At 38.5% G+C, this 13,114-nt stretch overlaps 3 protein-coding genes across 8 annotated transcripts; all 3 read right to left on the bottom strand.

Annotated features, from left to right (window-relative positions):
- Positions 1 to 67: 67 nt before the first annotated feature.
- Positions 68 to 984, bottom strand: LOC140037126 (uncharacterized). The gene has a single exon (XM_072081274.1). It carries the CDS (start codon positions 839 to 841, stop codon positions 215 to 217), a length of 627 nt encoding a protein of 208 aa, XP_071937375.1. The 5' UTR covers positions 842 to 984; the 3' UTR covers positions 68 to 214.
- Positions 985 to 1,615: 631 nt separating this feature from the next.
- LOC140037125 (phosphatidylinositol 4-kinase gamma 4-like) lies at positions 1,616 to 5,034 on the bottom strand. Its single transcript, XM_072081273.1, has 2 exons — positions 3,128 to 5,034; positions 1,616 to 2,271 (listed from the first exon to the last, which is right to left on the bottom strand). Exons 1-2 carry the CDS (start codon positions 4,490 to 4,492, stop codon positions 1,897 to 1,899), a joined length of 1,740 nt encoding a protein of 579 aa, XP_071937374.1. The 5' UTR covers positions 4,493 to 5,034; the 3' UTR covers positions 1,616 to 1,896.
- Positions 5,035 to 8,039: 3,005 nt separating this feature from the next.
- Positions 8,040 to 12,125, bottom strand: LOC140037123 (uncharacterized). 6 transcript variants are annotated; one of them, XR_011841077.1, is made up of 4 exons: positions 11,956 to 12,104; positions 11,114 to 11,861; positions 8,500 to 8,847; positions 8,040 to 8,326 (listed from the first exon to the last, which is right to left on the bottom strand). XR_011841077.1 is itself a non-coding variant. In XM_072081269.1 (3 exons), exons 1-2 carry the CDS (start codon positions 11,981 to 11,983, stop codon positions 8,686 to 8,688), a joined length of 1,032 nt encoding a protein of 343 aa, XP_071937370.1. In that variant the 5' UTR covers positions 11,984 to 12,124; the 3' UTR covers positions 8,040 to 8,326; positions 8,672 to 8,685. The 6 variants fall into 6 exon arrangements, 4 of the variants coding, with proteins under 4 accessions (XP_071937370.1, XP_071937369.1, XP_071937372.1 ...); XR_011841076.1 differs by having other exon boundaries at positions 11,114 to 12,123; XM_072081269.1 differs by having other exon boundaries at positions 8,672 to 8,847; positions 11,114 to 12,124.
- Between the last annotated feature and the right edge of the window lie 989 nt (positions 12,126 to 13,114).

The following is a 13,114-nucleotide window of genomic DNA, read 5'->3' as shown; positions in this document are numbered from 1 at the left end:
GCAATACTACCTCTCTCCTTCGCTAGTTAGGTACACCTCACACCGAAAGTGCAGAGTTTTCTTTCCCTTTTGGTTGGATGCATTTACAGCACAAACACCATAACAAATGTTACCTTACCTACTAGGCTTGGCTTGGCCTAGCCATTACTCAATCTTACTAGTACTACGTTAAATAAAGAAAATAAAATAAAATAAAAAAAGAAAGCCAGCATCATCAGCAGTGGAAGCCCAAGACAGAACCGCGGGTGACCTCAATCACCACTCCACACCTCACCCCAGTGTCCACCCTGTGGGTGAACACCTTCAGCACCCGCACCCTCCCTTCCAGCTTCATCCTCGTCTCTATCTCCATGGTGGGGCCTGCCACCATGGGCCCCACTGACCCCCCACCACCAGCGGCGGCGGCAGCTTGGTTGTCACCAACTCTTGCTGCCACAGCAGGCGGCAAAGGGTAAGACTGAACGTTGAACTTAGCAGACATGTGCTGGGCCCGGCCGCCCTGGATCTTGCCGGCGGGAATGAACACCAGGCCGACGGGCTGCCCGGAATAGACCAGCTGCAGGGAGCTGTCGTAATGGGTGAACTCGTCCCGGTTGGGGTTGGTGACGGTCACGTACTGGAAGAAGGTGAAGTTGACGGTGCCGTTGGAAGCGGAGAAAGTGGGGAACTGGACAGCGTCCACGGCTATCTTGGGAGCTTTGGGCTTAAGAAGCAAGAAGTAAGCGACAACAGCCCCGGCGGCGAGGATGAGAAGGAAAACTGTGGCCACTATACAAGAAGCTAAATTAGTACGGCCTTTGCTGCTGGACTTAGATCTAGGAGCATAAGGGTCGTGCATCATGGTGGTCGAGGCTTGGGAGTACGTGTTCCTCTCTCTCCCTCTCTTGATGACTGTTCAGTATGTTTTCGAGCGAGAAAAAGCTCTTAAGAGAATATAGGAAGGATTTGGTGAGAAAGAAAAAACTAAAAAAGGGCTGGGTGGATGGGAGAAAAAGGGGAGAGAGAGAGAGAGGAGGGGGGGGGGGGGGGGAAGGAGAGAACTGGAGAAGGGGGATAATCTCAGTCTAGTAAGCTTTAAATCTACTGCCGCTGAGATGAGATACCGCTGTACAATCTCTTGCTTTGTGTTTTGTCTGACGTCAAAGATTGTTGTGTTCATCATGTTACCTGTTGGGTGGGAGTGGGAGGATTAGGATATTTCAGGAATGCTGACTGTGCTCTCTCTTTATTGTAGGACTAAGCTTGCTGTCTAAGGGTTCTGGTTGCATCGAGCGCGTTTATTTATGGGTGAGGAACACCGGTTTCTTGGCACGCTTTTTTGGTTTTGGAGTTGTTGTCGGAAGCTTAAGCTAATCATAGGAATTTGAGTCAGAGATACGTTTGGGATAATTGTGTTTGAAGTGAATTGGGTACCAAGTCACGGATTTAAGGAAGAGAGCGTTAAACAAGGAAGCGGACTAAATCAAACGCCTAACAGGTCAGGTATGGTTGTGAAGTCCCATACCCTCGTCCTCCCCATGCAAACTCCATTCGCATAAGAATTAAGACACCAATCAAACATCAAATCAAACTCCTCCCTATGCAAATCATATCAATGAGGGGGGAAAAAAAAAACTGATGCTCAAGTTTAAGATCATAAATCACAGAATATAAAGGGAGGTGTCCTAAAAATTCTGCATTAACTCTTTCAAGAAACTAGAGCCTGTCTACACCCACTAAGGGTCATCTCCAGTTTAACTGATGAAAGATTTGGAATTTAAAAAGAATTTAAAGCAAATTTTCACTTGAAATTGAGCCACGAGAACCCACTACCAACGTACCACTATTTACCGTTATTGTTATTCATATATGCACATACCCTCACATATGTGCCGACTTCTTCAATGCACCACAGACCTACACGATTTCATTGAGGCAGCGATCCATAATAGCGGACACACACTCAAGGAAGCCGGCTTCACTCGAACCTGGCAGCACGGAATCCATAGCTTCCTGAACTATCTCCTCAATCATCGACGCCTCGTTCAGTCTCTTTCTGCACATCATGTTACCGATGACAAATGGAGTTAGCCCCCTCTCGGCGCCTTTCTTCAGAAGCATGGTGGATATGCGTAGTATCCTCGCACATTTAACAGGTATATCCCACCCATAGAACTTCAGCAAGGCAATATCTTCTTCAGCATCCAGTGATTTAATGTAGTTAATGGTATCAGGACTGAAAGGTTTACGAGCTTGTGGCCAGTACAGCCAATCAAATGTGCAATCTTCAAACTGCAAGACAATTGCAACCGTATCAAAACGTAAGCTACAATTAATTATTTTAACTACCTATATAACTCTTTCTTTCTATGCAAAACTTTTAAGTACCCATCATGCAACAATCAATAATCACCCATAAGCCCACGAGGTTGACAGACAGATCTGACAAATCAAAAACCAGTAAGGTCATAGTAAAATGAGTGAAGGGTAAGCTGATGCATCAGGCAGTAAGTAATACAAGCTACTTAACATTGGTATAAAAGCCATGACCACAAGGCTTCTAACAACATAATCCGTGTGTGAATCTAAAGGGAAAAAGCTAGACGAGGATCCTAAACTCACCTCAGAAATATCAACTGATTCTGTTTAATCTTAAAAAAGAAATTCCATCTATTAAAAATGAATTTGACAAAGCCCTTAGTGTCTTCGTTCTTGGAGGCATATTCTTCATCAGATAAAGATTTGAGAGTTACAACATATTTTTGGCTAATTTCAATATCAACTTATTCGGTTTCTATCTTATATTCGTATCTCAAAGCCAATACATTGAGCCTCAGAAACATCCTTAACAGATAAATAAATGATCAAAAGGGAGTTTATATCTTAAGAAAACAAACCAATATCAATGACACGAGTACTCTATTCGAGCTCTAAGAATTACAGTATTAGGCACACAAAAGAACAGGATGGTCAGTCTTAAGCCAAAAATCCATGGTTAGAGCAATGCATATAACACAAAATAAAAGCAGGTATTCTATGTTAGGGTTTGACCATGCAACATATAATCAGAATCAAGGGGACCTAAAGGATTGTGCAGTTAAGGATTAAATAACCAAGACCATCCACAAAGGAGAAAAAGAACACTTACACTTTCAGGCAAGCAGTAACCATGATCAATTGGAATCAGTGCGGTCTTGCCATCATCACCTTTGCTGACCAAAATGTTTCCACTATGCCTGTCAGCATTAGCCAATCTCACGTCCAACACTGCAATTTTATGTACCTCTTCCACTGGGAAATCACTAGGACCCCAATCCTCACAACTTCCATTATTTTCCGTGAACAACTGCAAGGACCCAATCTTCATATTTACTCCACCCGGATGATTAAACTTCTTATGCAGACACCTAACCATACAAGTAAGTGGCACCCCAGAAAAACCCTTATCCTCACCTGAAAACGAGCGCCGACCACTCTTTGGATGATCCAAAATATAGGCAGCGCATTCCCTCAACGCACCTTCTCCTACTCTCGTTCCTTTCTTAAGTCCTTCACCATCAACAGAGAGGGGCAGATCTCGGGGGTTATTCACAGCCATAGGCTCCTCATCAGTTGGCTTAAAAACTGCCAGATGCTTACTTTGTGATGAATCCAACATAAAATATGCTCCTCCTGTGCCCTCAGAGGACCTCACCGGATCACTCCCCGCCTCTAACCCATCAATGGCGGAATTTATCAGTTCCTTGAGAGCCAAAGGTAATTCAATCTTTGGGTTAACAATTACAGGCTCCAAGATAATCTCCCTATCTGGAGGCTTCCTAGGAACAAAAGGACTTTGATCTGTTACCTTCCCAGAACCAACTTCTCTGTTCACATCATACTCTCTCACTTCGTTCAATTTAGGTGCAACTATGGACAACTCAAAGTTTTTCTCAACAGGCCTGGCCCTAATTTTAGCAGATTTTCGCACAAACAAATGAATGACAGCATCATTATGCTTGCAAATATCGTTAATGAGCTTCTGATCCTCAAGCCTCTCACCATTGCACAAGACCTCTTGATCCTCAATGTCATTTATACCATTCTTAGTCTTGGAAATCTGATGTTTGACATAAGCAACATCACGGTTCCTCTCAACATGAAAGGTGAACTCTTTCCCACAGGCAGTCCTCACGTGAATAGATTGAAGATCAGAAAGTCGGAGAACCAAGTGCAGAACATTCCCATCGCTCACTCCATAATCCTTAACTAGAGAATTGCTCCTGGCCAATTCTCGGCCTCCACACACCAATTTCTGATTTTTCACCACAAAGCCTTTGCAAGTCTGAATCCGCAACTTCACGGATTCAATAGAATCGGATGCCAGGACCCTCATTGGGACCACGGACCCAGACATAGCAAGGTATATCCAAACGGACTCCCGGCTATCCATTAGAGGTGATAATAGTGGTGAAAGTACCACAGATCCCTCACTTCGGATTGGACTAATTACAACAACACCCGCTGACGACATTTTTCTATATTCAAATTCCTCAAACCCTAAATTGCCAAAAATCAAATTAACCTATGGCAAAGGAATTTTAAAAAAATCCACCAAAAGTCACCACCTTTTTGCACCCATGTCTTTTCTATGCAAGGCTCCTGTACAATATATTCAAACTGTACAGAAACTTTACACGAAAAAAAAAGGAACCACCCAAAAACGTTATTGATTCAAGACGATCCAATATTAACAACAAGAAGAACAATCTAGAAGTACCCTAAAAAATACAGAGCTGAATAAAATTAGGGTTTCCAAGGCCGAATTAAATGGAAATCGTCGCAGATTGAGCACAAAGGAGCCGGATTCTTACCAAAATGAGCAAGAACCGAGGAAGGGGTAGTGATCCACGAGGCAATATAGGGGTGACGAAGAGGATGAAAACCGGCTAGGAGCTGTACGAAATTCCTCCCTTTTTTTTTTTTGCTAATATTTCATTTTCTCTTCTTCTGCTTAGAAACGAGAAGGGAGAGAGAAAGTTCGGGGATTGGTCGTCGGCTGTTGGATTGGGGAAGAAGAAATGAACGCGTTTTGGCCGTCGGGTTTATATAGTCGTTGAATAGCTGCTTTGACGGGGAAATTTTTTGCCGTTAGCCATAAGTTTTGGGACCGTTTATGGTATAGTAGTACTTTTTATCATTTTCCATTTTTTCGGCGGAGGAGTTTGCTAAGGAGTCCCTGGACACTTTGTTAAAATAGTTTCATCTCATGTGTTAAATTATTTTTTTTAACAAAATCGAAACTAATTTAGGAAAGTATGAAAATGTTGGAAAGACAATAAATGTGAGCGTATATACTTATATCGTAAATTAGGTATATAATTTAATTGTCTCGAGAGGCCTTCGTCAAACATATTCTATGGCTGGGGCAAATTATATTTGTGTTAATTTCATTTTGGCCCTTGAGAGTAGAGTGAGTCAGCATCTACAAGTGTTACAGTCAGACGAAAGCAAATGCAATCGATACAGATAAGCAAAGCCTGTCCAATTGGGCCCAATTCACAATTATGCTTTATTTTTAACATTGATGGATAGGTGACTTTCACATAAATTTGTAATTAAATATATGCTATTGAATCATAGCCTCATCATCGACGCGTTATATAATTGAGGAATACGAATGGTGATAAAAAATTTCAATCTATTGGGAATGTACATGCTTTTTAAAAAAATTTTAGCTGCACCGTCAACATATTTTCCTATTTTCAATCATCTTTTTAAAAAAAAATTCAAATAATCTAAAAAGACATTTTCAATCACCTTTTTTTTCTATAAAGGACATTTTGAATGATTCTTCCTAAAAATTATACTAAACAAGTGTTTCTATTTAGGGACTTTGAAGATTAGACTTCATAGTTTATACCTGAGAGCTTTCAATTGGTACGCAAACGATTTGTAAAAACTCTTGTAAGCAATCGATGGTCCCAAAAATATAATCAACCTATGATGATAATTGCAATCGAACCCATTCAGACGAAATCGAAAAGTTGGGGGTTTCCCATCTTTTTCTTGACCGGACGACAATAGTTAATTACTCTTGTTAACTCCGTTAATGTGTAGTCAAGTCCTTGCCCCTTTTCTAGTTGTATACGAAAAAATGTCGTCAGATTCTTGCTCCTAGTCCGAAATGTTGAAAGCCAATTTTTATCTTGTTATCTAGCTTTCAAGACAAAAAAAAAAAAAAAAAGGGGCCATCTAATGCATGTGGATCGCTATCCTTGAAACCTACTAATAGTTAATGTTAATTTCGTCCGAGTGAAAGAGATCGTGGCCGTGTGCTAGGCAAAGTTATCGCGTTAGCTTGTACCGGAAAGGGGGAAAAAATTAGCGTGTTAGCCGGGCCTTCGCTTTCTTTTTCGTCCCACGTTACTTTTCTTCCATTTCTTTCCCAACCAAAGTGGTGAAGGAGATGGAAGGAACCTGCAGGCAGAGCAGTGGGCTAGCTAAGCTAACCTCTCTTGCAATTGTTTCGGTACCAAATCACTCCATCACCCTTTTCTTCTTCTGACAATTTCATGCTGTTAAACGCCGGTCCCAAGTTTTTCAGTTAGTTTTTATCTTCTTGAGAGCTCATTCCTTTTCAAGCCCAAATGTGTTCCAAAGAGCAAAGGAAATTGGAAATGCGCGAAGATTTGGAATAGAAATATATGGAAACCGAAGCAAGCAATCCGCCTGCAGAACATTTACATTCCACAACCAGGACATTTGTTTGAATTCATTTCATCAATACTCCCCCAAAAGTCTCGAGGCAACAAACATATTTTCTCCAGCAAGAATCACTTGCGGAAGAAATCATGATGCACTTTTTTACAGGGATGTTCACAATACGCTTTCAAGTGCCTCGACTCAAATCTCGACCTCTGAAATGGTGTATTAACTGGCAACAACCAAAAGCATCCGCAACTAATGAATGTGCTAATTGTTCGCAAGGTTTTGAAAATCGAGATTCGAGACCCTACCTAGGACCGTTTTTTGGTTGGCAGGACTGGATCGTAGAATCGGTAGATCTTACAAAAAATGTAATATATTGTCATACTTATAATTTTTAAGTTTGCAATTCATAAATATAGTAACAAATAATATAATTCATGTGCAATTAATATAATTATATTATTAATTAAGGTTCGAATCGTGCTATATAAAGTATTTGGGGAAATTTAAAAATATATAGAAATTTGGGACTACTTATAATATATTCAAAATGTATTTTGATGAAACTAAACAACTTGTTCTTTCTTGTTGTGAATCCAATTTCAATTATGGAACAATATACATAGAAAAATTGACTTTCTATTTGTACAAATCATCTTATTAATAAAATAGTTAAACACATACATTTGGTTAACTATGATTTATTGATTGATTATTACATCATTTTTTATATAATAGGATAATTAAATATTACATAAATAATAAAATGTTTCAAATATATTTTAATTGATTAAAAAATCGATATACAATAAGCAAATAATTAAAGAAATTTTGAGAATAGAATTTTGTGCTACAAAACATGTATCTTGGGTTCAAATTTATAACCTACCACTCATCCACTTAGAATTAGCAAAAGTATTAATTCATTTCTATAGACTCTAAACCATATTAATTTATTATAATAACGACACCAACACTAGCTCCATGTGATAGCCCATAGCAAAGACCATCCATCCACTTTAGTGAAACATACGAGTCAAATTTAAAGATTCATCAAATTTTGTAGGTTTGGAATTGGGTAAGTTATTTACATGGATTTAAAAGCCCTTTGAACATAGTTTACAACACAACAAATGACACTTAATTTCAAGTTTTCTACATACAGATATAGTCAAAATACTAAAAATTGTTACTTAATTTTTTGAAAATAACAGGATCGTAGATCACGATCTTGTTAATCTTATTAATTTAAGGCTAATTTTTTATCCTACTAACGATTTGGATCGTTAGCCTTGATCCAAATCGTAGGATGGTACGATCCGAATTGCTATCCTAACAACTAAATGATTGTTTGTCCTCTAGAACATGTCTTCCGAGACATTACAAGTATTCAATTGGTGTGTTGGGATACAGCATTGAAAACACAAAGCAAGTACCACCCATTGGCCAATTTTACAACTAAATAAAAAGCAGAAAACAGTCTGGTTCCAAATCTCTGGCACTCTTGACTGTACATCTCTTGTTATGTATTTGAGCTATCTGAATAGGAACAAATCTCCTGGTTGAGGTGTCCTGAGCTTGGTCCTTGGCCAGTTGCATCCGACTGTATTGTGCAGGGTCTTGACTTGCCATCCCCTATTTGTTGTTATCGAAACAGCTAAAACATAAATGAGACTCTCGTGATTAGCTAGACAGTGAAGGTGGAGTTGAAAGCTTTTATTGGTGTTGTAAAGAGAGTACATGTTACAAATATTGCAACCCTTTTGACATTACATACTACAAAATAATAAATTATATTAACAGTATATCAAAAATAGGAAGGCAGCCAACCTGTGTTGGATGTCACAGGGTTAAGCACTAAAACTGGACCTCTCGCTCGAGTTTATGCTACAGATTAAAAGTTAGGTTTGTGTGACATGGTAACCGCTATCTTTTCATCAGACGCCAAGGCTTTTGGAAACCCAGGTTGCAAAGGATTGTACCAGTCTATTTGACAATGTACCTGCTGAGTACCGATCACATAGCAATAGCACAACCCTGACAACAGATCCAAGCAACAATACTTCCAAGCAAAGCTCCAGCAACCACCTGGGATGGAGTGTGCCCAAGAAGCTCCTTGAGCTTTCTCTGACTAATAGGATGACCCTGGAATAAGTCTTGAATAATCACATTCAGAACCTGGATTCCAGCATGACCCCAATTTTAGCTCATACGACATAGATTAGCCGAAACTTGAATTGAAGTTTCGCAAGAATATTAACTTTTATAAATAAAAAATATATTAGCTTTAACATGTGAGTCCTAATTGCAAAAAAATTTTGCCTGCTGAATTACCACGAAATGACTGAAAACAGATTTTCAATGGCAGAGTGCCTAGGACAAAAGCCACATCAATTACAATGCCCAACATGTGATGCCAAAAGCCAGACTTATGTCATATCAAATGAAAATGGCATGCTCCCGTATGCTCATGTCACTTAAAAACATAAAACACTCCATACGCAGAAGTATGCCAGATCATAAGCTTGCAATTTTTTATTTGTATGCGTATACATCATCAAAGACCTGATGAATTTGGATTCCTCTTTAAGTACGTTCCAGAGAGCATTTGGAATTACAAGTATGAGATCTTCAGTTGGTACAAGCTCCTAAAACACCTTTTTATGCGACTATCTATTGGTATTCTCTTCAGAAGCTACTTTGTGCAGAGATGTTCAGAATGACTGAGCACTATGTTTCGACATCCTACGATGATATCAACTTCAAGTATTACAATTTTAGGCACACTCTTCATTATTAGGATATTCACAAAACCACTAAGTTGATTTCCTGTCTTAATTTCTTTTAAGGGGCAGCACAGACTCTGGAGATTCATTTTAATCCTTTGATAACAATAAGGCTGGATGAACAGTGTTGTTTTAACTATCTAAAAAACATTACCACCATCTAATGCTGCATATTGTCATCTTGTTGATCCCCCTGATTGAATTAGGCATTTAGCTTTTATTACTGAATCATTCAAACGGATGATGTGATTTTCTACCACTGCCTTGTCAGTTTGTTACAGTTGCAAAGAAGTGGCCAGCAATATTTGCTAGACTAACAAAGCATTAGAGACAACATAACAGAAAATTTCACTTTTTGATTGAAAATTTGGCTTGTTGATGGTGTTAATAAATGTATTGTAATACAAAACATAAGCAAACGTACAATAAATTAACAATACTCTTCCCATTAATGCCGACTGGAAAACCCCTATTTCTATAGCATTATTCTTAGATCCCAACTGGTTCCAAACTGATCCACCGTAAACTAGTTCCTCATGCAAATAAAGCACCTTGTATTCCTGGAGGACCAGTTCCATGCATCTTAGACTGGAAATCTGAAATCTCTTTATATGATCTACTCAGGTCAACAAATAATCATTGCACGTGATTCAGAAGGGCCTCTCATCAACCCCAGCAATTCTACCGCATATGCCTACACTGTGTCACAGTGTATTTGAGCATTTCAAATTTGTTTTAAGCCTAAGTTTTGTCAAATTAAGCAACAAGAATGTACCGCTGCCCAAAAGCTAATGCATTGAGAAATATAGCATAAGGAAAGCACAGCGCAAGAGAGATGTGAGAAATCTGAGCCTCAAAGTAATTACCGATTAACCTCCAATTTGTATGATGACTTGATATCCTCAAAGTGTTTCAAGAAGGTAAAGTGAGTGAATTTCAAAAAAGAAGAAAACTAACCATACAAAAGCAGCTCAGTTCAGCCTAAACCAGTCAAATAGTTAAAGTAGACCTCTTGCAATTATCCTATGCAACAGCAGTTTTAGAATAGTATTGACCAGATCTTTTTGTGATGTATATACTAGAAAACACGAAGTTCCTTCGGTTCCGCAACATATTCCTAAAACACCATACAGGCTCACAATTAAGGCAACAAAATTTCAACTTCTACACTAGTTACTGTCACTTGCATCTCAAAGGGTTCAAAAATTACCTCCTCATACACAGTAGTTTCTCCACATTTGTAAAGCTAGAGTGTGAACTCGAATCATCATAAAGTTAGCCTGGAAGATAGCTAAATTATAAAGCAGCACTGAAACCATATAGAGTGGTTATGGAGCATAGGCTAGGGTGGTATTGTAGGTCTTAAATTGTGTGGGAAAGTATGAAAACCATAGCTAATAGCCTGAGCTGACCCGTAGTTGCATTTCACAGGGTACACGTGAGTAGCTATTTCAAGCTCTATTAATGTCATTAAAATGGCTTAGCACTTTGCTCAACAAACCTAAGTTCTACATGTATAACTGATATATGAGTAACCAATTCGTTCCCCATAATAAAGGCGCAAGCTTTTCGCATAAACCAAAGAATGGTTGTTCATAAAATTAGGAGGAAAGCATATTGAGCTAAAAACGGTACGGGATAGAAACCAAAAAGTTTACCTCTGCTTGCATCCCAGCATGTCTTCTGACACCAATTGCATCATACATGACTATCAAACTAAACCACAAACAGACCGGAAATAACGAATCTGCAACTCCATGACAGATAGCCACTGAAGTAGTCAATGCAGTGCACAATGCGGAATGAGATGATGGCATTCCTCCAGAAGCAAACATTATCCTCAAATCCCATTTCCTCTCCACCCAAAAGTTCAAGAAAACTTTAATAGACTGCGCTATCGCCCAAGCAAAAAGTCCCGAAACAAAAGTCGGGTTCGCAGCTAACGTAGCCACGAAGGGACTTATTTTAACCTTTGCTGTTGACGTCACACTCAACAGAGCTATCCCAATGGCTCCATTTTGCGAAAATTTTCCCTCAAATTCACACGGCAAAGCCTCAAGGCTGCTACAACCCTGAAAGCTGGATGCCCATTTGATCTTTGAGGCTTTTAATGCGATATCTTTTATTTTCTTGATGATTGGAAGGAAAGCTGAAAAGGGTCTCTTTCTTAATGGCGACCTATAGATTCCCCAGTTTGAATTCGGGTTTCGAGGATTATTTGTGTCTGTCAGAACTGAGCGGCTATTCAATTTATTGGAATTCTGGAAATTGAAACCCGAGAAGGAATGGAGGGACTCTAGAGACTTGAGGTTTGACTTGGATAGATGGAAGGCGAAGGCGTCGAATCGGGAGTTTATTAGAAGCGAGTCCATCATCAAAACACAGGGCTGCTGGTCAGAATTCAATCTGCATTTAAACAGAGGCAGCAGATGAGAAAAGATGGATGCAAAGTTGGAGAAGCTTGAAGAATTGAACACGGATTGGGGAACTAAAAAGGTACCATTCACAGGATTGGGGAAGAGTGACATAGGGATGTAGTCTTCTAGTTATTTGATCCTCTAATTTATGTGTATCAATCAAAGATGCCTTCTGGGACCATGGGATATGCTTCATGAGGAGGAGTTCATCTTTTATACAAGTATCGGAGATGAAGAATGTGGTTCTCCATGTTTGCACTTTGCACTAATGTTAAATCCATTACTTTAAAAAGAAAATCATAAAAAATCGAAATCAAAAAATGTTATACACTACCATGTTCATTGTTTTAATTTCCTTCCTTTTCAAATATCAATAGCTAATTGTATCATGTGATTTCAATTTTCAAGACTTTATATGACTCATAAATTGTTACTCCTATTGCATTGAGATGATTAATGACTGTAATAATTGAAAATAATTATTAATTACGTACTCAAACATTGAAGCATAATTCATGATTTAACGTATTAATACCATTGATCTCAACCACTCAAAATCTTTTTCCTTTATATTTTCTAATTTTGAAAGTGTGATTACGAATCCCTTATTAGACGCTAAGCCAATTGGAACGTGAATCACTCATCACTGTCACCAAAGTTAAATATGACATTTACTGGATGATCGTTGTAATTAAATAAAAGCTTTTTGTGGAATTAACAAATAGTTGAAGAAATTTATGATAATTGAATGTTACACAAAAAAAAAAAATTTTTTTTTTCTCAAATTTGTATTGCCGTGAGATTGGGCAACTACAAATAAATCAAAATCAAATGACTAGGCAAAAGTTAACTAGCATGGCAAGCAAAGCAGCCCAAGGCTCCAAGCTGCCTGGACGTGCCTTTCAGAAAGCTCAAATTTGAATAATAATGTGTCTTTCAAAGGCTACATTACATCCAATGTCCTCGAACTATTTTCAAAATATTCTTTATAGTCTTCAAACTTTCAAAAAATTTCTATAGGGTCCTTAAACTTTGTCAGAGAAATCAATTTTATCCTCCGCCAATTGGGTGCTTTCATTCTACTAAATCTATCAGGAAAATCAAAAATTGTGTTGAAAAATTATGTCATGATAAATTGATTAACACTTAAGTCAGTGTGCAAAAAACTCAGATACTACATATGTTTGTTTGGATTGAGGATCATTTGCCAAAATTTATTTGCTTACATCATTATTACAATTT

This window comes from Coffea arabica, chromosome 2e, assembly GCF_036785885.1.
Source record: "Coffea arabica cultivar ET-39 chromosome 2e, Coffea Arabica ET-39 HiFi, whole genome shotgun sequence".
Classification (NCBI taxonomy): domain Eukaryota; kingdom Viridiplantae; phylum Streptophyta; class Magnoliopsida; order Gentianales; family Rubiaceae; genus Coffea; species Coffea arabica.
Note: the sequence above shows the minus strand (reverse complement) of the source record. Positions and strands in the feature narration are given on the sequence as shown.